Source organism: Syngnathus scovelli, chromosome 6, assembly GCF_024217435.2.
Source record: "Syngnathus scovelli strain Florida chromosome 6, RoL_Ssco_1.2, whole genome shotgun sequence".
Taxonomy (NCBI): Eukaryota; Metazoa; Chordata; class Actinopteri; order Syngnathiformes; family Syngnathidae; genus Syngnathus; species Syngnathus scovelli.
Window position 1 is genome coordinate 19,973,345 of NC_090852.1, and position 19,024 is coordinate 19,992,368.

Consider the following 19,024-nt stretch of genomic DNA (forward strand, 5'->3'; position numbering starts at 1 on the left):
GGCGGCGAGCGGCCGTGTTTTCCGAGTGTGCACAGACCTCTCGGCTGCCATTTACATAGAGCAGCTATGCACACAACTGCATTTCAGTACAGTGAGCGCGCTGTTTATCTTGGCGCTTTGGGACGCGCGCGGATAACGACGGATTGCTTGGAAAGAAATCTTCACGTGGAGTGGAACAGCAGCCTCCAGGTCATTCCCAAGACGCTTGCATATAGTCAAGCCCTCTCCATCACAGTTAGCAGGTGAAAAGAAATACCTTCCTGAAATACACCCCAAAGCATTTTGGAAGACACTTTGAAAACAATCTCAACACATTTATTCTGTTGAAATGAAATGTTGAAATATTGTACCGATGCTGTGTGACAATTGTAATGTTACCCCCCAAAAATCTGGACCTTATGGGGACAAGTGAGCTGCGTCCACTGTGCGCTGGACAATTTCTCCAACTCTTGTCTTTCCTCCTGTCTTTACTACTATCGTGTTCCTACAAAAAGGACGAGTTAAAAACGAGGAATCAAACTCAAAATACACGTGGTCACGGCGCGGTGGCGTTCAACTGCGGCGCCCAATGGGGATACGTATCCAGAGAGAACAAAGGCACGCCCCAGGTGCTGACGGCCAACACCACTGCCAAGAGGCCGATCACGTTGGCGCCCAGCCCCGCCTTCACCTGCAGCGACGGGACACCGCACGCACAGGTTGGGCTCCGAAAGCAAAGTGGCATGAAACGTTTGTCACGCTGCTCACCATGTCCGCCACGCTAAAGTGTCCGTAGGCGAAAACCACGGCGTTGGGAGGATTGGACGCCGGCAGCAGGAAGGAGAAGGACGTGCACAGCGTGGCCGGGATCAGCAGGGACAAGGGGTTGACGCCGACGCCTTCCGCCTGCATGGGAATTCAGGCAAGGCAAAGGTTGTTGTTGTTGTTGGTGGTGGTGTTGTTGTTGGTGGTGTTGGTGGTGTTGTGTTTTTTTCACCCCGACATCCCCAACGTGGATTCAAAACAATTGCGTGTGTTTGTGCCCACCAGCGGCGAGAGGATGGGCAGGAAGATGCTGATGGTGGTGGCGTTGCTGGCCACTTCGGTTACCGTGGTGACAATGATGCAAGTCACCGTCATGGTAGCCAGTGGCGGGAGATCGCCCAGAGGGGACAGAAGATCCGAAACCCACTGGGACAAACCCGACTCCTACGCACACGCAAACGCACACCTCATTAGGTCCACCGAGATCTCGTTTCATAGCATCATTAGCAGATGTAATGAACTGCAGCTTTTAGCGTCGGCGTTCCCCTCGCCAATATGCAAATGAGTCTGACCGCTTTCGTTTGCTTACTGCCTGCACGCAGCTTCCTCGAGCGGACATCACAGGAAGTGCACGACGCGCACAACAACAAGCTAGCAACAGATAGTCAATTCTCTGCCAAGACAGAAAAAGACACACCTTTGTACCGTCGGCCAGGGCGAAGCCTCCTCCCACCAGAAGACACACTTTCCACGGCATGGAGGCCTGGAACTCCTCCCAGGAGATCATGCTCTCTGGTGGACAGTCAGCGTCAGCGCCACGCTCGGCTCCCGTTCATCCACACGTCTGAGCGCTCGCTCGCTCGCTCGCTCACCGTATGGGCGGCTGGGTCCGTGGGCGGGCACCAGGAAGAAGAGAAGTCCCAGTACCAGAGCCACGGTGGCGTCGCTCACGTGCTCGGCGTGACTGCGAGGAGGCCCAGACGAGCCGCCGTCAGCCGCGGAAAACGCCTCGGCGGCAACGGCCGACTCACCCGGGGAAGGCGGCGGCCCAGCCCGGAACGAAGCCCGGCGATCGCGTCAGCCACAAGGAGACCATCAGCAAGAAGACCACCTGCGTGAAGACCTCCTGACCGCTGAGCACACGGAGAGGCGAGCCACGTGTCAGACGACGCCATCCCGACACCCGACGTGATACCATGCTCACCTGATGGGTCCGAGCGCTCTGTACTGGTCTCGGATGACTTTCCTGGTGGCTTGTTCCCTCTCGGAGCGCTCTCCTCGGCGTCGCCATAGCGACCGAACGCTACGACGGACGACAGGTCACTTGTTACGGCTAACGCTCAGGGGGCGGGTGCCACTCACTCGGAGCCGATGAAGAGCCAGCAGAGCCACGCCCACGTGAGCAGCAACACCAGCAGGCTGATGGGCAAACACAACGCCATCCAAGTACCAAAGTTGAGGCGCTCGCACTCGGGGTAAATCCTCCGGGACGGCCGTGAAAGAGAAGCACGTTTTGGAGCGGAACTCGCCACGTGCGCCGTGTCGACAACACAACTCACTGCTGCAGGTACTCGGAGAAGATGAGGTTGGGCGACGTTCCCGGCAAGGTAGCGATGCCGCCGATGTTGGAGGCGTAGGCCACGCCGATGCACATGGCCTTGCCCACCGTCAGGTCGCCGGGAAGCGCCGTTGCGCGCGCCACCTGCCGGCCATCGTGGAAAATCAGCATTTTTGGGAAAAGCCAACCATGAAAGTGGTCGTGAAAAGCACCCGACTTGCCTCTGATGATGATGATGATGATGATGAAGCAGCTCGTTCTGGCAGTTTCAGCTCATCCCTGGGATAAAGAAAGGATCATTTTGTTCCTCTGGATGTGCGTGCATGGCAAGAAAGAAGAAACACGTCAACAATACCTCGCAGCTTTGTTCTCCTCCTCAACATGGACCTCTGCGTGTGACACACACACACACACAAATGCACACGCACGTGCAGGCAAATCTTCCCAGCCACAAGGGGGCGCCGTCGCTTACCGTCCGGTCGCGGGTGACAGCAGTCTTCACGTCCCGGCTCGAGCGTCCCCCGGATCTGACGGAGGACGGCCTCGGCGATGGGCATCACCATGGTAACGGCCGACGTGTTGTGCACCCACATGGAGAGGAAGGCGCAGGCCGACATGAAGCCCAGCGTCAGGCGGGCCGGCTCCACGCCCACGGCGCCCACCAGACGGAGGGCCGTCCTGCGGTGGAGCCCCCACTTCTGAATGGCGGTGGACAGGCACACCACGCCCACCAACAGCAAATGGAAGTCCCTGAAGTACGCCGTGGCCACCTGAGCGAGCGACACGCAGCTGCTATTTCCTCGGCGCTTTTTTTGCCCAGCGCCAGCGAGAGCGGGAGGGTGACCTGCGATGACGTCATGATGCCAAACGCTGGAAAGAGGACGGCGGGAAACAAGGCGGTGATGGGCAGCGGGATGACTTCGGTGGTCCAGAAGACGGCCATCAGAAGAAGAACGAAGGCGCAGCGCGACTCCTGAAAAAGCAAGAGCCAAGCGTGGGAATCGCATTCTCTGCAACGTGGTGCAATTGCCGCTTGTGGACGGCAAACTGACAACCGCATTGGGAAATGGGCCCAAAAAAAACTTTGAGCTTTCTCCTCATCTCAAGTCTCCCGCCGGCGTGGGCGGCGAGCACAAGGATGACAATGACGAGCGAACGAGCGATCGATTGATTACCTTGGTGGCGACAAGGAGAGGAAGAGGAAGCAGCAGTGGCGGCAGCACCACGATGAAGAGCAAACGCCGATAGTTGCGCAACTTGCTCCACATCCTGCGCTTGGCTTCGTCTCCGTCGGGAGAAGAGAATGAGATTTTGCCGCCGATCAGCTCTAGTCATCGGCGCTTTGTCTTCCCCGCCGCTTATCTTCCAGTTAAACAGTTGCCAGCTCTGGAGCCCATGACCTTTGAACAAAAATGTCTTTACATTTCTTCAGGTCAACGTCGTCGGTGTTTGTTCTCCGTCAAGTCGGTCTTGCGCCAACCAACAATTTGGCCATGGCGTCTAATCACGCGTCAAAAATAGAGCGGGACCCCCAAGAGGCCCGGCGGGTCAGGATGCCGCGGTGACAAAGCCCCCACGGCTTAGCGCACACAATAGTCAGCGTCAGCCTCCCGTATTTCAACACTAAATATAATACTTTGCTCTTGGACGTTTGCACGGGAGACACGCTGTCAAAGCTCACAGGTAGGAAAGACATCGGACTTAAGTTTGCAAGATGCTGACCTGGCCTCATCATCACGTTTGACCCTCAAGGGACTGAACAACGGCGAGATTATGAACTCGGAAGTTTTCCCGCCTCACCTACGAAGCTTCATCTTGTACGGCGAACACGAACCCCTCCTGGGGGGAGAGCAAGCGTGAACAATTTGGTCAAAAGAAAAATCAGCTTGTGAATTTGGACAGCCTCCATCATCTTTAATGCGCTCAACGTTTAACTTGTGTGGTCACGAGGGCAACTTTTATAGGCTGCGATCGCAAAGGTCAAAGGTCAGATGGAAGCTCTGTGTATGTGTGTGTGCGCGCGTGCAATGAATCCTAACAAAGGCTCGTTAACTTTCATGAGCTCTTTGTGGAAAATGTGCATGTGGCAGAAAATGACCTTGATCGTTTTCTCCACATTCTGTGCAACATGTGTGTACAAATTGCGCGTGTGTGTGTCTATGTCATCGTCAATTTAATCATGTCATGAATGTTGCCATTCGTTTCATGATCTGCTCTGGCTTCATTTTGTTCCCGTACTTACCTCCTTTATACTCCAAGTGGCGCTACAGTAGCACATTTGAATCCTCCCAGTGACGTCAGTGAGTGAGGTACCTTAGCATTTGGCGCCACCCAGAGCCCATTAGACTGAAATACATCAAAAACTGGCCCAATCGGGAATGCATTGCGCGCACATTAAACAAGGGCCCAAATTTTGAAGCTAATATTTTTATAGCCACATAATTGGACCGAGTGACTGAGTGGTAAAAACCTGAAAAGCCACGTGAGCCCTTCCCACCTCGATCGCCTCCACCTGGGGTCATGAGAAGGACACGGGGAGTACTCGCTACTGCCCCTTTGGCCATCTGCTGCAAGTGCAAAAATAAACGTGTGGCTCCCGAAGCAGGAGGTGGCACACTCCTCTGCAAATAGCAACATTTATTTATTGAAGTATACAATTTGGGATCTCTCCGCACGCGCACGCACGCACGCACGCACGCACACACACACACACGCACACACGCACACACGCACACACGCACACACACACACACACACACAGTCTGCCCTGGTTAAAAACAAAAGCGTTAAAAGCTCGTCTACATTTTGGTTCGTGGTTATTTGCGTTGCATAAGAGCGCGACGTCACCGCCCGTCCGCGCCGCCGAAGAGGACCCACGTCGCAAAGTTTCTTCGCCGGTGGGCCGAGCTCAGGAATGAAATGTCATCGGACAAAGACGAGGAAAAACAAACGCTTGTGCAAATCAACGCCCGTCAGTCAGTCATAAGAATGGAGGAAAGAGTAGCATAACAGTAGCATTTTGGTCTCGGCAAAGGAAAACAATTTAGGAGGGAAACGGGACAAAACGAGACACGTAGAGAAAAAAAAACTTCCGCTGAAATGTGCATTCTCAAGACGGCCGCTCTCACGGAAAGACAATAATTTAAAATGTAAACCAGTCCATATAAATACTCGCAAACATTTCTACCATTGGAGTCTGCTGCGGGAAAAATGGCGGAATTCAGTCGTCCCACTCGTCATCTTCCTCAAAGTCTTCATCCTCGTCATCGTCATCCTCGTCGTCTGAAAGCAGCAAACGCATCGTTTTTCGCCAGGAAATGTTGTGGACTTTTTGGGGCCGGCCGGGCGTGGTACCTGACGAGTGGATGGCTTTGCTCCTCTTTTGCATGACTTCCATGAGGGCGCCCACAATGCCCGCGGCGGGCGCCGGTGGACCGGACTCCTGATGATCCGACACCTGCGGAAACCGAGTTGTTAGCGGCGTTCGGGCGATGACGTCATCACGCACGCATAGTACCGTCTTGAGCTGGATGCCCTGGCGTATCTGGTCCAGCAGCGCGTCCCGCCCGCCGCTTCCGCCGGCCGGCGGCTCTCTGTGGTTCTGCTCCACCTTCTTCAGCTGGGCGCCGCCTCGAATCTGCTCTAGAAGCGCCGACTTCCCGACGGGGAGCGGAGAACGAGCCGCGTTGCCCCGTACGTCGTCTAGCTCCGGCGGGGGAGGCGGGCCCGGCGGAGGGGGCGGCGGTGGCGGCGGCGCGGGTGGGGCGGAGGAGCCCCTACCCGCCGAAGATGCCTGGGCCGGCGGGGGAGGAGGGGGTGGCGGCGTCCCTTGCGGGGAAGAGTTCGAGGGAGGCGGGTGGTGGGGGAGGCCTCCCCTGGTGGGAGGAGGGGGAGGGGCTCCCAAAGTTCCCGGCCTGGTCGGCGGTGGGGGCGGAGGGGCAGAGGAGGGGGCGCGGGAAGGGGGCGGGGGAGGCGGAGCCCCGCGACCTCCTCTGGACGGGGGCGGAGGCGGGCCGGAGCTGTGCGGGGGTGGGGGGGGAGGAGGGGGGCCACCCCGAGAGGGCGGCGGAGGCGGCGGCGCTGCACCAGGGAGAGGACAACAAATAAGAGTAAGCCAGCTTTCAATGAGGATCTCCCGCAAAGTCATCCATCACTCACTCACTCACTCACTCACTCACTCACTCACTCACTCACTCACTCACTCACTCACTCACTCACTCACTCACTCACTCACTCACTCACTCACTCACTCACTCACTCACTCACTCACCCTGCCTGCGGAGCTCGTTCTTGACGGCCTCCACGCCTCCTTTCTTCTCGATGAAGTCGTAGATGACCTTGGAGGTTTCCCTGTCCTTCAGCTGAGCCTCGGAGATGCCGCACATGTCAAAGAGGTTCTTCAGCTCGGGGTCCAAATTGTTGAGCTGAAAAGGAGACAAATACAAAGTTGGCGTCCGTGTTACTAACAAGTCACAAGGTTTCGGAGGGATGTTTACGTGTGCGACGACAACAACAACAACAAGCTATTGTTGAGTGACGTCATAGTGCAGCCACCACAATACACAACGTCCTTATTGTGTTGCGGCGCGTGCGCATGTGTGTGTGCGTGTGTGCGTGTGTGCGTGCGTGCGTGCACGTTACTCACATCAAAGCCCGTGTTTGGATCCCAGCCCACGTGCCCAATGTGCCTGGAAGACAAGATGGGACAAACGCAAACAGAGTAGAGTGAAGTCGCTCTAGCACGGCTGCTTGCTAAGTGTGCCAAATGCTAGTTAGCATGCTACATGATGAACTGCATTTGCGATATAAACGCCAGCGCCAAGTAGGAAGGAAGGCGCACTGACTGGAAGTTGCTGGGCGTGCCAATGTCGGCCTTGGTCAGCTTCTTCTTCTTGATTTTGTTCTTCTTGTCCCTGCGCTGAGCCAGCACGTTGTTGACCACGTGGTACTGCGAGCCCAGGGAGTTGAGCAGCCGCACGTTGTTGATCTCCGGGTTCTTGATGTCCACCGTGGCCATGTGCAGCGTGGGACCTGCGGAGGAAGACACGCGTGACCAACGCGAAAACCCAGTCGCCGTGTTTTCCAAGTTTCCATCCTCCGATTGCTGGTAATCTCCACAATCGAGCTCAGCGGCATCCTTAATCCGCATCAAATAATCCCGATCCAAATCCCTTCACCGGCGCCAGCCACCTGCGCCAAATCTGACCATCTTTGATCTTCTCCCGGGTTGAAGCGCGCGCCGTCACAAACTGACCACATTTTTTACCAAAGAGCCCAAACGAAAGCGCATCATTTGTCTTTGCAGACCTGCCAGTCAAGATGAATGGCTTTGAAAATCCATTTGAACGAACGAATGAATGAACGAATGAATGAACGGATGAACGAACGGATGAACGAACGGATGAACGAACGAAAAGGTTCATTTTGTCTCCGCCGCCGTGTGCTTTGTTTGTCAACAATTTGTCTTTGGCTCGCCGTTCACAAAGTGGCAGCTTGCGGATTAGCCGCAGCAACAGCAGGTTAGCGGGTTAGCAGGTTAGCCTGCGTGCCGCGTGCCGCGCAACAGATGGAGCCACGTCCCGCCGCGTTGCGGATTAACCTGACGCAAAGACGGAACCACGAGCCACATTTTCAAGCTAAGCGCTAATGTCTGATTCCTCGCAGCCCGCTAACAAGAAAAAAAAAAGTACTTGGATCAATTTAGAGGACGTCGCCTGAAAATGAAAAATGGCTGCCAAAAAAAAAAGTGGAACGTACCATTTTTAGACACACCGTTTTTCTCTGCAAAACAAAAGCAAATGAACACAATTACCAATGGAGCCAGGTGGGAAAGGAAAGAAAAACAACAAGGTGACAGATGAGGAGGAGGAGGAGGATGAAGATGAGGGAGAAAAAAAGTCATTCAGTCATTCTCCAAACTGCTTATCCTTCCTCACTAAAAGAAAAGAAGAAGCAAGATGGCCACCACCATCTTAGTGACACGGGAAGTGGCAAGAAGACAGACGGGCAGATAGTCGTCAGGCGCAGCTACTTGCCTGTCTTGCGTTGTCTTCGGTTGAGCAGCTCGTTGACGGACACTCGGAAGCGTTTGGCTTCTTCTTCGCTGGCAAAGTTCAAACCCACCTGGTTGCTCTGATGTGCACGCACACACACACACGCACGCACACACACACGCGCGCATGAAGGAAGGAAATGTCACTGTTGGGCCTTTTAGAGTTTATTGTTTGACTTCCCCTACTTTGCCACATATGGAATGGGACTCCAACTTTCCTTTCCTTTCCTTTCCTTTCCTTTCCTTTCCTTTCCTTTCCTTTCCTTTCCTTTCCTTTCCTCCCAATGCATTTCAATGGGCACCGATTTTTTCGGGCCTCCCATAATTTAGCGCAAACATTATCGCTATGATTGACTTAGAGAGGACTCCTACTCACATCCCCCACAAAGGAGATGAAATAGGACCTGGCACAGCTGATGGCGAAGTTGTGGTAGAGCTCCTGCTCAAACATGGTCCTCCCCTCCTGTACGACAGCGCAACATCATCAGTCATTGAACTTTATTCCCAGAACGTTCCCCGGCATTTTGACTCACCTTGATGTCCAAGACGCGGATGAAGTAGGAGCGCTGCGGATTGTCCTTGACCAGACACGCCACGCCGCAACATTTCTTCAGCCAGCCGCACGACCGATCGGCGGCGTACACCTGAACCACCGCCGAGCACAGCGTCTGCACAAAGACGCGCGCGACGGGTTAACGGCACGTGGAATCTTGTGGACCGTCCGAGCGTCGCCATCAGCTTTTAAACTACACGCACAACACAAGAGCATTCATCTTGAGTTGGATGATGGTGTTGCAGCTTTTGAGAAGAAGATCAAGACTAGGAACTCCATTGCAACTTGTCACATCGGTTACGAAAGAATTTCACTCCAAGAAGTTAGGAGGAGGACAAGCTTAGGCACTCGCACGGAAAAATGGACAAGTGTGTGGTGTAAATCAAGGCAGACTTGACTGAGAGTGAATTCGTCAATACAGTGCTCGCTCTATTTCATCAACGTTAGATGGAGCTCTTCAGACGTGATGCGGCAGATTCCAAGTGGATGCGCGGCGGCCGGCCGGCGGCCGGCCGGCGGGCGGGCGGGCGCATGGTTGCCCGGCCGGCGCAGGTGCAGCCCAAACTCACCGCGCATTTCCTGCCCAGGTAGCCGAACAGGCAGTCGTTCTCCTGCGGGGTCAGCAGCAGCGAGCCCACGTTGGGCACCCGGCGGGGCAGCGGGTGACTGTTCATGGCACTGTTGTTAGTGCAGGCGCCACTAATCAAGGACAGTGCGACAAACCCCAAGCGAGCCAGCCAGCCAGCCAGCCAGCCAGCCAGCCAGCCAGCGAAAAAGAAGAAAGCCCAAACCAACTGGATTCACACGACGTCCACGCAGGCTGCGGACGCGGTGGCCTCCATCAGCCGGATCATCGCCGCCGATTTGCGGCCAGGCTTGGCTGACTTTGGAGGGCGGCCAAGGCCCGGGCGTGTCTTCTTGAGCTCCGCTCCCTTCGCGAAAACGACCAAATTCTTCTCTTTGGTGTGGAACAAGGGAAACTATCGGCCCTGGTCGGCGTCTTCAGACGACGTCAAGCAAGAGTTCCATCGTTAAAAGTGAAGCAGCAGCCGCAGCAGCGATTCTGCCGTCCAACATGGCAACTACATGGGGCGTACCACTTGGGCGAATGAGCAGAGGGCACTTCTCCGACGCGTTATAAATGTGTCCCGAGGTTTAAGAGCAAATAACTCGTAAATCATCAAAACTATATGTGATAATTACACATTGCTTTCATAATCATACGTTTTAACGATTAAGTACGCTTTAGTTGACGCATTGTTTTTATTCGTTTTCACACAAAAGTGGTTTTGTCCGAGACTGCAGCTCTCTCTGCGGAGGCAAAACAGAAGAGGCGGGGCTGCCGCGATGACGTCACGCGCACAGGCCAGATGGCCGACGCTTCGGTGCAAATAAAAAGCCCCAAAAGTGCTCAAATATTAATGACGTATTGTTAACAACCGCTCACCGAATTTAACAAATTCAACCGGCAGTATCGCAAGGAAGAAAATCTGTCATTTTTCTCGCCGATTATGTGGCGTTAAAGCGGATCAAAGCATGAAGGGAAAGCAGGCTTATACATCAAATTAAACACATTGTATGGCGAATAGTCAGAGGTGTCGTTTTTATTCTTCGCATTGTTTCTGGAGCGATCATGAACTCACATCACCCACCTCCTTTTAAATCATACAATGCATTTAATTCATTGAACATTTATTTGATCCCATTTCTGATGGGCTTTCCTAATTCGTCATCAAACCTGACACACAAACTACGTCACGTTTTGTTGCGACCTTGGCAACGAGCTAATAAAGAAGGGGCGGGGGGGGGGGCGTTAGTCTTGCCACGTGATTACTATGGCAACGTGTAAACGCAAATGTCGCGGGGTGTTCAATGCCACTGCTCCAAGTCGACAGCTCGCTAAGTCGTGACTGATTGCAAAAGTTCAAATAAAATGTCAGACGACGAGGTGGACACAATTATTCCTCCAGAATCAGAAGAGAACCAAGGTGAACCACAAGGCCAGGAGAACCAGGGACAAGCAGGCGAGGAGCGTAAGGAGGAAGCATTGCGAGAGTCAGAGGACCAAGGAGAACCGGCAAACGAGGACGAGTCCTTACCAGGAGCAAGCAACTTTGAGGAGCAAGGAGAACCAGTCAATGAGGAGCCCTCACCAGAGGTAAGCACCTCTGAGGACCAAGGAGAAGCAGTAAATGAGGAACCCATACCAGGAGTGAGCACCTTTGATGACCAAGAAGAACCAGTCAATGAGGAAGAGTCCTTACCAGGAGTAAGCACCACTGAGGAGCAAGATGAACCAGTGAATGAGGAGGAAGGAGCAAAGGGGACCTTACCGGAGGATGACCAAGGACAACCAGGGATTGAGAACGAAACCTTGCCAGGAGCAAGCACATCTGAGGACCAAAGGGAACCACGGAGCCAAGTGGAACAAGGGAATGAGCCCTCGTCACAAGTCAAAACCTTAGCGGACCAAGGAGAACCAGGGAATGAGGATGAGATTTTCTCCTCTGAGGACCAAAGGGAACCACGGAGCCAAGTGGAACAAGGGAATGAGCCCTCGTCACAAGTCAAAACCTTAGCGGACCAAGGAGAACCAGGGAATGAGGATGAGATTTTCTCCTCTGAGGACCAAGCAGAACCACGTATGGAAGAGGATCAGGCGGCTGAGACTTCTGCAGGAGTAAAGACTTCAGATGGAGGTGAGGAGGACACCGTCCGTAGCTGTTCAAGGCATCATGGGGACTTGGAAAAGGTTCGGCTGGCTGGCGCGTGACTGTGACAAACCTGCGCGCTTGCATCTCAGGGCAAGAGCGGCGCCTCTCGGAATCTCCCGGTTCCGAGCCGCACGGTGCCGTCGCTGCGGGGACGACCGCATCGTCGTCAGAGCCGCTGGCCGCCCGTGCCGATTCGGAGCAGCACGAGAATCCCGACGTCATCAATGTGAGCCTGAGAACCGGTAAGAGAACCTCGCGGCTGCTCAATTGGGAAGTCGACACACAGTCGAAGGTCCTTCCTCCTTGCGTGTCCCGTCCCAGACGACAGCGCGCCGACCGACGTGTCGGCGGGCGGCGGGCCTCCCCCCGCCCCGCAGAAGGCCTTCCTGGGCGGCTACAGGCACAAGCTGACCGGCACCGAGTACCACCACGCCGCCTCCCAGACCCCGCGCAGGGCCCGGCCCGGCCGAGGCGTGGACGTCGTCAGCCGAGACGCGCAGGTAAGGGAGCGGCCCGGGACGGGACGGGACGGGACAGGACAGGACGGGACAGGACAGGACGGGAGGCGCCCAAGCGCATCTCCAGAAAGCCGCTCACGGACGCTCTGCGCCGCAGACGGCCGAGCAGGTGCTGCAGGCGCAGCAGTGCGACTCCAGCGTCACCACGCAGATGACCAGGGTGGGCTGCTACATCTCCAACATGAAGGACAGGCTGCTCAGCCCGGGCCACTACATCACCGCCGACGAGTATCACCACACCCGCCTCAAAGCTGTGAGTAACAACACTGTTACTGAGGAAATAAATAAAAAGGAGATTTGGAGGGGGACAGAGGAAATGCCACCCCAAAAAAAATCAATCAATCAATCAATAAAATAACCCAGCTATTGAGGGTGACGGCCGCCTCTGGCGTGCTCCCGGCAGGTGATCCGTCTGCAAGCGCACACCCGGCGCTGGCTGAGCTGCCGGGCGGTGGACCGGCTGCGGCAGGAGCGCGACCGCCGTCTGGCCTGGCTGGACCTGCAGGAGCGCAGGAGGCACGAGGAGCGGGCCGAGCAGCTTCAAGACAGCCACAGCCGCTGGATGCAACCGCGCAAGAGGGAGGACCTCAACTTGCTCTACAACGCGCTGGAGAGTAGGTCCACTTTTGCGCCTTTTACAACGAGCAGGTAGTCAGGTCGGCGTCGCGTCTGTGCCGCCCGCCCGCACTCAGAGTGGCGGAGCGACAAGGAGCGTCAGATCAACGCCACGCTGCGGGGGGCCGAGAGGAAAGCCGCCCTGTGCTCGCTCCTGGAGCAGGAGACGCAGTACATCGCCACCATCGGACGCCACGGCATCGCCATCAGGAGCAACAACTACAACAAAGCCGTCAGGAAGTTCCTGGACAAGGTCGGAATGCAAACGTGACCGCCCCCAAAATTGCAAAAGTAACTCGATTGGCTGCAGTCGTCGACGGCGCACCAGTGGCGGGCGGCGGACGGCCGCCTGATCGAGATGGACACGCCCGACACCATCCGAGCCCGCGAACTGGGCGACCTCTACGACTGCGTGGCCATGTCGCCCGTCAGCCCGGAGCAGCGTCTGGACATCCTCCTCTGCCTCAAGCAAACTGTGGAGGTAAAGCCACCGGCCACCGGGAGAAAAGTCCAACGGCTGATGTTTGCCACGTTGGGCCCAGGAGCACCCGTGCCCGCTGACTCGGGACATTGTGGAGCTGATCGGCAGGGAGGAGGACCTGATGAGGCGGCAGGTGAAGGAGGCCAACCTGGAAGGGCTGCGCAAGAGGCTGTGCACGTACTTCCTGCAGTTCATCCGCACGCCGGGTTTCAACCCGGAGGTGGCCAAGCACCTCAAAGTAAGAGCCCGACCCGGGCCGACCCGGGCCGACAGCGCTTGACGTCCTCGCTGTCGTGCAGGTGCCGCAGAGCACGGCGCAGCTGAAGAACGACGTGTTCCTGTGCCACGGCTGCCAGCGCCACCTGGGCTCGGCCCACTTCCGCTCCTGCGCCCGCTCCCACCTGAGCCGCCGCTGCCTGGACTGCACCCGGCTCAGGAACATCGCCGGCAGCCGCGACGACTTCTCCTGCTACAAGTACATGCTGAAGCGGCTGAGGGACGCCGAGCTTCTGCTCAACAAGGACAACATCATCCCTTTCATCCTGCAGGTGGCCAAAGCAAGAACAACTTTTGTATTGATTCTGTCGCCCAAATGAGTTTCGCCTTTAAGGCTGGCTTGTGCGGGCCTTCAGGTGGAGGACATCCAGTACCTGGTGGAGGTCATCTGGGGGTCCCACTCGGCCCTGAGCGGCTGCAGCGACCTGTACAGCTTGGTCCTGGTCCGCTGGGACCGCCAGAAGGACTGGAGCCCCTGGAACTGCGTCCTGCTCTGCAAAGACGAGACGGACGCTCACCTCCTGGTGGAGGACTTGCTCAAGGTCCGACGCACGCGCTGCGCTGCGCTGCGCTGCGCTGCGCTGCGCTGCGCTGCGCTGCGCTGCGCTGCGCTGCGCTGCGCTGCGCTGCGCTGCGCTGCGCTGCGCTGCGCTGCAGCTCGCACACTGTCCCTCGTCCTAGGAGCAATAGTTGAACTTGAAGACTCTCCTGCAGGTGTACGACGTGCCCGTGGTCCGCAGCGTGGAGCACAAACACCTGCTGGCGCGCCGCCACTACAACCAGATCCCCACCATGGTCGCCCACTCGGCCAAAGCCGCCGCCGCCGCCGCTGCCGCCGCCCAGAAGCGCGGAGCCCTCAGGAAGTGACAAAGCGCCGCTGCTACTGAGCCTCCGCCACTGCCGTGCAGCCTTTCCGCCAGCAGGGGGCGCCGCGTGACAGCACAAAGTCATTCCACAAGCAAATGATGGGGCGTCATTTTCCCAAGATGACCAAAATGGAATCCACTTATGAATTATGGACAAGTCAAACGTATGCCGCAGCATTTTTGTTTAGATTCTCGAGGGTGGACTGTCGAGGGAATGAAAAAACACCCGACTGGTAGTATTTCATTTCAGAAACAAGCTTGCTCACATGGAGAGACTACATGCGTATATATATATATGATACATACATAGTTTATATTTCAAAGTATTTGAATATTGTCCGTTCATAATTTTGCATAAACTCATCACCTCCTCTCATCTCTTTGTGTTTGTGCAGCGGAAAGTAAAAAGCAGAGATGGCCCGATGTTGGAAAAGCATTTGATGCTCTAATAGAGAATTCTGCCCAGTTGTTGCTGTTGTTTTTTTTTAAACTAAAACGTCGGGTCTGCATCCCAGCGGCGTCTGCTGCTAACGCTGCTCACGTCACGCATGCTAACGGCGCGATGACGCGATAACGTTGTTTTGCCACCGTTGGCGTCTCGTATCCAAGCGCAAAAGGAAAGTCTGAGTCAGCACATTTTCAAGGCTGCCAAATGTATAACACAGCTTGTTCCATTTAAGAGGCGCCGTTAATAAAAATCATTACCAAAAAAAAAAAAAAAAAAACCGCACGCTGACTGAAAACCACGCCATCAATAATCCACATCACTGTGCTCGTTACACTTTGAACAATCTTCACTCACTCAAGTCATTAAAACAAAAAAAAAAGACTTTTTGTTTGAATGCCTTTAGAATTCCACGAACTCCCCAATCCTCCTCCTTTCTAATCCTCGTGTCTTTTGTTGACATTTAGTAGCCGTTTCATATTTTCCACCATGTGCGCACACGAACCTTGCAGCCAGCCCAAAAAAAATATTTCATGCGTTCCACATTGATCGGATCGGGTCGGGGTGGGTGGCCCTAATTCGCTCACTCCCCCCCAAAAAAAAAAAAAACGGTTGGTGCTGGTCAATGTAGACATACCGTGGCGCCTCGAGATATAGCTACGAGTGCCTTGACTTTCCCGAGCAATAAGTTCAACATAGACACCGTCATAGTATATTTTCAAATCCATTCTTGAAAGGAAGTCCTAATACCTTTCTTTCTGTGGAAAAAAATAAAATTTCTTCTCCCCAATTTTTTTTTTTTTTTTGTTGCCAATAATGATCGAAATACTAATTTAAAATATCTATAAATCACCAATCCCTGTTTGTCCCAAAACAAAGTTGCTTTTTTAGCGAGAAAACACCTTGTGTGCAACTACCAACGAGTTTTCCCATTTGGACCGGCGCTACCTGCTGATCCGGAGGCTCATATCATCCTCACAATGTCAGCCCCGAATGTCTTCGAGGAGACTTTGGGGCCAAATCCTCTGTGACGGACGATTCAAATCTTGCCAATTGGCCTTTGGTGTCAGGGAGCGCGACGTGAACTCAGGGTGGCTTCATTGCAACTCTCTTGTGGTCTGGCCTGGCGTGTCTTGCACTTGGGTTTTTGCGGGCGGGCGGTCGGTCGGTCGGCGAGCCCCGCCGCACTGGGCCGAGCAAAACCTCCTCCTCCTCCTGAGGTTTTGCTCAACATGACGGAACGCTGTGAGTAATCCTCATGTTGCCTTTGCCAGCTCTGCTTTCCTCCCCCAATCATTCAAATCCTCGAGAGGCTCCTCAAAGTCGGAATCGCCGGCACGTCTGGGACGCGAGGCCTCGTCGGGGCCTCCCACGCGAGAAAGTCTCGCACGGGAGCTCACGTGCTTCGGTGTTCGCCGCCCGAGTCTCTTGTTTGAATATTTACGAGTCCGTGACAAAGGTTCTTTTTCATCCCGAGCGAGGCGAGCTTCACTCATGCCGCAGCCTAAGTGGGGCGCATTCTTTGGCACGCTCATGGTGTTCCCCCCATCCCATCCCATCCCATCCCATCCCATTGTGTGCGCTCAACCAAGCCCTTAATGCGCCGGTCGGAGCCGCGGCGCCTCCGGCCCGCCCGCTAATTGCCGCACGGCCGGCGTCGGGGGCACATGGCGTCGACGGGGCTGTGGGTCCTGGCGCTGGGCTGCTGGGCGAGCTCGGGCGCCCGCGGGGAAGGGCAGAGGCCGGCCCGGGCGCCGCTCATCCCTCACCGGCCCTTCGTGGTGGTGTGGAACGCTCCCACCGAGCCGTGCCGCCTGCGCTTCCGGGTGGACCTGGACCTGAGCGTCTTCGACATCGTGGCCAACGTCAACGAGACCCTGAGCGGCCCCAACGTGACCATCTTCTACCACAGCCACCTGGGCTACTACCCCTACTACTCCAACGCGGGGCTGGCCGTCAACGGCGGGCTCCCGCAGAACCAGAGCCTCTCCAAACATCTGAGCAAAGCCCGCGGCGACATCGACAAGCTGATCCCTCACAAGGACTTCCGAGGGCTGGGCGTGATCGACTGGGAGAACTGGAGACCCCAGTGGGTGCGCAACTGGGGCGCCAAGGACATCTACCGCAACAAGTCCAAGGAGCAGATCCGGAGGCTCCACCCCGACTGGCCCGAGAGCAAAGTGGAGAAGGAGGCCAAGGAGAGCTTCGAGAGGGCCGGGCGGGCCTTCATGAACGGGACGCTGGCCTTGGCCGGGGCTCGCCGCCCGCACGGCTTGTGGGGCTTCTACCTGTTCCCCGACTGCTACAACTACGGCTACAAGCAGCGGCCGCCGCGGCGCTACACGGGCGAGTGCCCCAACGTGGAGCACGTGCGCAACGACCACCTGATGTGGCTGTGGAAAGAGAGCAGCGCCTTGTACCCGTCCATCTACCTGGACTACGAGCTCAAGTCCTCGCCCGACGCTGTCAAGTTCGTCCACTACCGGGTCAAGGAGGCCATGAGGATCGCCTCCATCGCGCGCCCTGACGTCACCTTGCCCGTCTTTGTCTACTCCAGACCCTTCTACGCCTACACCTTTGCCGTTCTGTCAGAGGTAAGCCGGCGCTGCGACCCGTCGCCTCGCTCTCGGCCCGGCTCAGTTTTTCGTCTGCGTCTCCCTCAGAGCGACCTGGTGCACACCATCGGCGAAAGCGCCGCCCTGGGGGCGTCCGGGGTCGTCCTCTGGGGTTCGTCCGAGTACGCCAGATCGCAGGTGACGACCGTGTCGGTGGACGGGCACCGGGGCGCTGTTCTCGCTCGTACCCAAAAGAAATATCCCGTCTTTTGTTCGTCAGAGGAACTGCGTGACGGTCAAGACGTACATCGACGGGGCGCTGGGCCACTACGTGGTCAACGTGACGTCGGCCGCCAAGCTGTGCAGCAAGGCGCTGTGCAAGAAGAACGGCCGCTGCGTGCGCAAGAGCCTGGACTCGGGCGCCTACCTGCACCTCAACCCGCGATCCTTCAGCGTCCGGCGGGCGGCGGTGGGCCCCCGCTTCCACGTGGCCGGCCGCCTCCACCGCCGGGACGTCCTGGACATGAAGCACAAGTTCAGCTGCCAGTGCTACCAGGGCTGGACGGGGGTCCACTGCGAGGTTCCCCAGGTGCCCCGGCCGCCGGGGGACCTCTTCTCGCTCCTCTGGCTTTACATCTCCTGCCTGTGCACGGTGACGCTGCTGGGCGTCTGTCTTCTCGTCAAGTGTCTCTTTGTCTGAACGCGCGCTCCGTCCAGTCACTTCCTGTCGGCTGGCTTCACGCCGCTGCGGAAAGTCCCACATTTTCTCGAGTGCCATTAAACGGGCCAGATGAGGAGGAGAAACCAAATGTGACATCACAGCTAGCAAAGTAGGTTGCAATTGAAGTTGGTGAGGCAACTGCTTGTGCAAAGGACTGAATGCAAAGAGTGCAGCAGCACACGTAGACAGACAATCGAGCTAAACTCACAGTTGTTAGCATCTCTGAGGAACGACTCATTCGTGCTGCAAACAGGATGTCTCAATAAGCAGCACTGACTATGACAGCGCCCCCAGGTGGCCAAGACAGGCATAGCAGCACGGCGGCCAATCGAAATGAAGCTTTCGTTCGACTCGACGATGCCACGACTGTATGTTTTTAGTGAATGTGAATTTGTTCCTCATTAAAAAAACATTTGGGCGGCAGAAGTCATCAATTGCGTTCATTTCAGCGGGGAAAGACAATTTGAGGTGCAAGCGGTTGTTAACTTGTATCTCAAGGCCCTAAGGCAAATGCGAGAAGATTCCAAAACAAAAGGTCAACTCAGGTGCAAGCCAAAGTCCACGGTGTGTTCATCCTGATGTTCTTCAGCTTGTCACCGGTATGCCTGCAACGTACACTTTAAAAAAAAAAAGAAAAAAGAAAGGCTTGGAAAGACAAGAAGGCAGAATAGCGCTCAGTTGCATATAATAGTGGAAGTGAGCCACCAGGGATGATGGGCCATGCACATAAATTCTGGGAGTTGGACCGTTTCAGCCAGAAGAACAACACGGCCGCCGTCCCGGCCTGCGTTCGACTGGCTCAAACAAAACCATTTTGTAGATTCAAGTCAACTTTTCCAGATGTTTTTTGGGGTGCGCTGATTCCATCCATATATTTGATCACACTGATGAAGATCAGGATTTTTTTTCCCTCGAAATGTCACGGC

The 19,024-nt window shown here is 55.7% G+C and overlaps 4 protein-coding genes across 13 annotated transcripts; 2 read left to right on the forward strand and 2 right to left on the reverse strand.

Moving 5' to 3' along the window:
* Positions 1-293: 293 nt before the first annotated feature.
* On the reverse strand, positions 294-4,780 carry slc13a1 (solute carrier family 13 member 1). Of its 4 annotated transcripts, none has more exons than XM_068650967.1 (14): positions 4,025-4,780; positions 3,478-3,702; positions 2,775-3,275; positions 2,658-2,691; positions 2,524-2,581; positions 2,304-2,446; positions 2,107-2,163; positions 1,949-2,047; positions 1,776-1,877; positions 1,617-1,708; positions 1,442-1,536; positions 1,027-1,188; positions 748-885; positions 294-670 (listed from the first exon to the last, which is right to left on the reverse strand). In XM_068650967.1, the coding sequence occupies exons 1-14, from the start codon at positions 4,035-4,037 to the stop codon at positions 536-538; spliced, it is 1,854 nt and encodes a 617-aa protein (XP_068507068.1). In that variant the 5' UTR covers positions 4,038-4,780; the 3' UTR covers positions 294-535. The 4 variants fall into 4 exon arrangements, with proteins under 4 accessions (XP_068507068.1, XP_068507067.1, XP_068507069.1 ...); XM_068650966.1 differs by having other exon boundaries at positions 2,107-2,226; XM_068650968.1 differs by having other exon boundaries at positions 2,107-2,226; positions 2,775-3,072; positions 3,147-3,275; positions 3,478-4,780.
* A 144-nt stretch (positions 4,781-4,924) lies between these two features.
* On the reverse strand, positions 4,925-9,621 carry wasla (WASP like actin nucleation promoting factor a). The gene is made up of 11 exons (XM_049722432.1): positions 9,477-9,621; positions 8,888-9,022; positions 8,731-8,817; positions 8,338-8,434; positions 8,060-8,083; positions 7,147-7,333; positions 6,948-6,990; positions 6,573-6,726; positions 5,820-6,382; positions 5,657-5,759; positions 4,925-5,584 (listed from the first exon to the last, which is right to left on the reverse strand). Exons 1-11 carry the CDS (start codon positions 9,579-9,581, stop codon positions 5,523-5,525), a joined length of 1,560 nt encoding a protein of 519 aa, XP_049578389.1. The 5' UTR covers positions 9,582-9,621; the 3' UTR covers positions 4,925-5,522.
* A 1,219-nt stretch (positions 9,622-10,840) lies between these two features.
* Positions 10,841-14,844, forward strand: iqub (IQ motif and ubiquitin domain containing). 6 transcript variants are annotated; one of them, XM_049722358.1, is made up of 11 exons: positions 10,841-11,606; positions 11,711-11,863; positions 11,943-12,121; positions 12,237-12,392; positions 12,543-12,753; positions 12,832-13,007; positions 13,065-13,235; positions 13,297-13,473; positions 13,535-13,783; positions 13,868-14,053; positions 14,226-14,844. In XM_049722358.1, exons 1-11 carry the CDS (start codon positions 10,841-10,843, stop codon positions 14,376-14,378), a joined length of 2,577 nt encoding a protein of 858 aa, XP_049578315.1. In that variant the 3' UTR covers positions 14,379-14,844. The 6 variants fall into 6 exon arrangements, with proteins under 6 accessions (XP_049578315.1, XP_068507064.1, XP_068507062.1 ...); XM_068650963.1 differs by having other exon boundaries at positions 11,943-12,392; positions 12,832-13,235; XM_068650961.1 differs by having other exon boundaries at positions 11,943-12,392; positions 13,535-14,053.
* A 1,633-nt stretch (positions 14,845-16,477) lies between these two features.
* On the forward strand, positions 16,478-19,000 carry hyal6 (hyaluronoglucosaminidase 6). Of its 2 annotated transcripts, XM_049722447.2 has the most exons (3): positions 16,478-17,416; positions 17,486-17,575; positions 17,658-19,000. In XM_049722447.2, the coding sequence occupies exons 1-3, from the start codon at positions 16,490-16,492 to the stop codon at positions 18,075-18,077; spliced, it is 1,437 nt and encodes a 478-aa protein (XP_049578404.1). In that variant the 5' UTR covers positions 16,478-16,489; the 3' UTR covers positions 18,078-19,000. The 2 variants fall into 2 exon arrangements, with proteins under 2 accessions (XP_049578404.1, XP_068507071.1); XM_068650970.1 differs by having other exon boundaries at positions 17,486-19,000.
* The last annotated feature ends 24 nt before the right edge of the window (positions 19,001-19,024 follow it).

Excerpts from the sequence above, each read along its gene's own strand:
- slc13a1 (XM_068650966.1), bottom strand. Across the intron at positions 2,692-2,774 it reads CTGTCACCCGCGACCGGACG|AGGTCCATGTTGAGGAGGAG; the intron begins GTAAGCGACGGC and ends TGTCACACGCAG. Across the intron at positions 1,878-1,948 it reads AGAGCGCTCGGACCCATCAG|CGGTCAGGAGGTCTTCACGC; the intron begins GTGAGCATGGTA and ends CCGTGTGCTCAG.
- wasla (XM_049722432.1), bottom strand. The coding sequence starts at position 9,581 with ATGAACAGTCACCCGCTGCCCCGCCGGGTGCCCAACGTGGGCTCGCTG. Across the intron at positions 8,084-8,337 it reads CCGAAGACAACGCAAGACAG|AGAAAAACGGTGTGTCTAAA; the intron begins GCAAGTAGCTGC and ends TTTGTTTTGCAG. Across the intron at positions 6,991-7,146 it reads GGCACGCCCAGCAACTTCCA|GCACATTGGGCACGTGGGCT; the intron begins GTCAGTGCGCCT and ends CTTGTCTTCCAG.
- hyal6 (XM_068650970.1), top strand. The coding sequence starts at position 16,490 with ATGGCGTCGACGGGGCTGTGGGTCCTGGCGCTGGGCTGCTGGGCGAGC. Across the intron at positions 17,417-17,485 it reads CCTTTGCCGTTCTGTCAGAG|AGCGACCTGGTGCACACCAT; the intron begins GTAAGCCGGCGC and ends CGTCTCCCTCAG.
- iqub (XM_068650960.1), top strand. The coding sequence starts at position 10,841 with ATGTCAGACGACGAGGTGGACACAATTATTCCTCCAGAATCAGAAGAG. Across the intron at positions 11,864-11,942 it reads CAATGTGAGCCTGAGAACCG|ACGACAGCGCGCCGACCGAC; the intron begins GTAAGAGAACCT and ends GTCCCGTCCCAG. Across the intron at positions 12,393-12,542 it reads ACCACACCCGCCTCAAAGCT|GTGATCCGTCTGCAAGCGCA; the intron begins GTGAGTAACAAC and ends TGCTCCCGGCAG.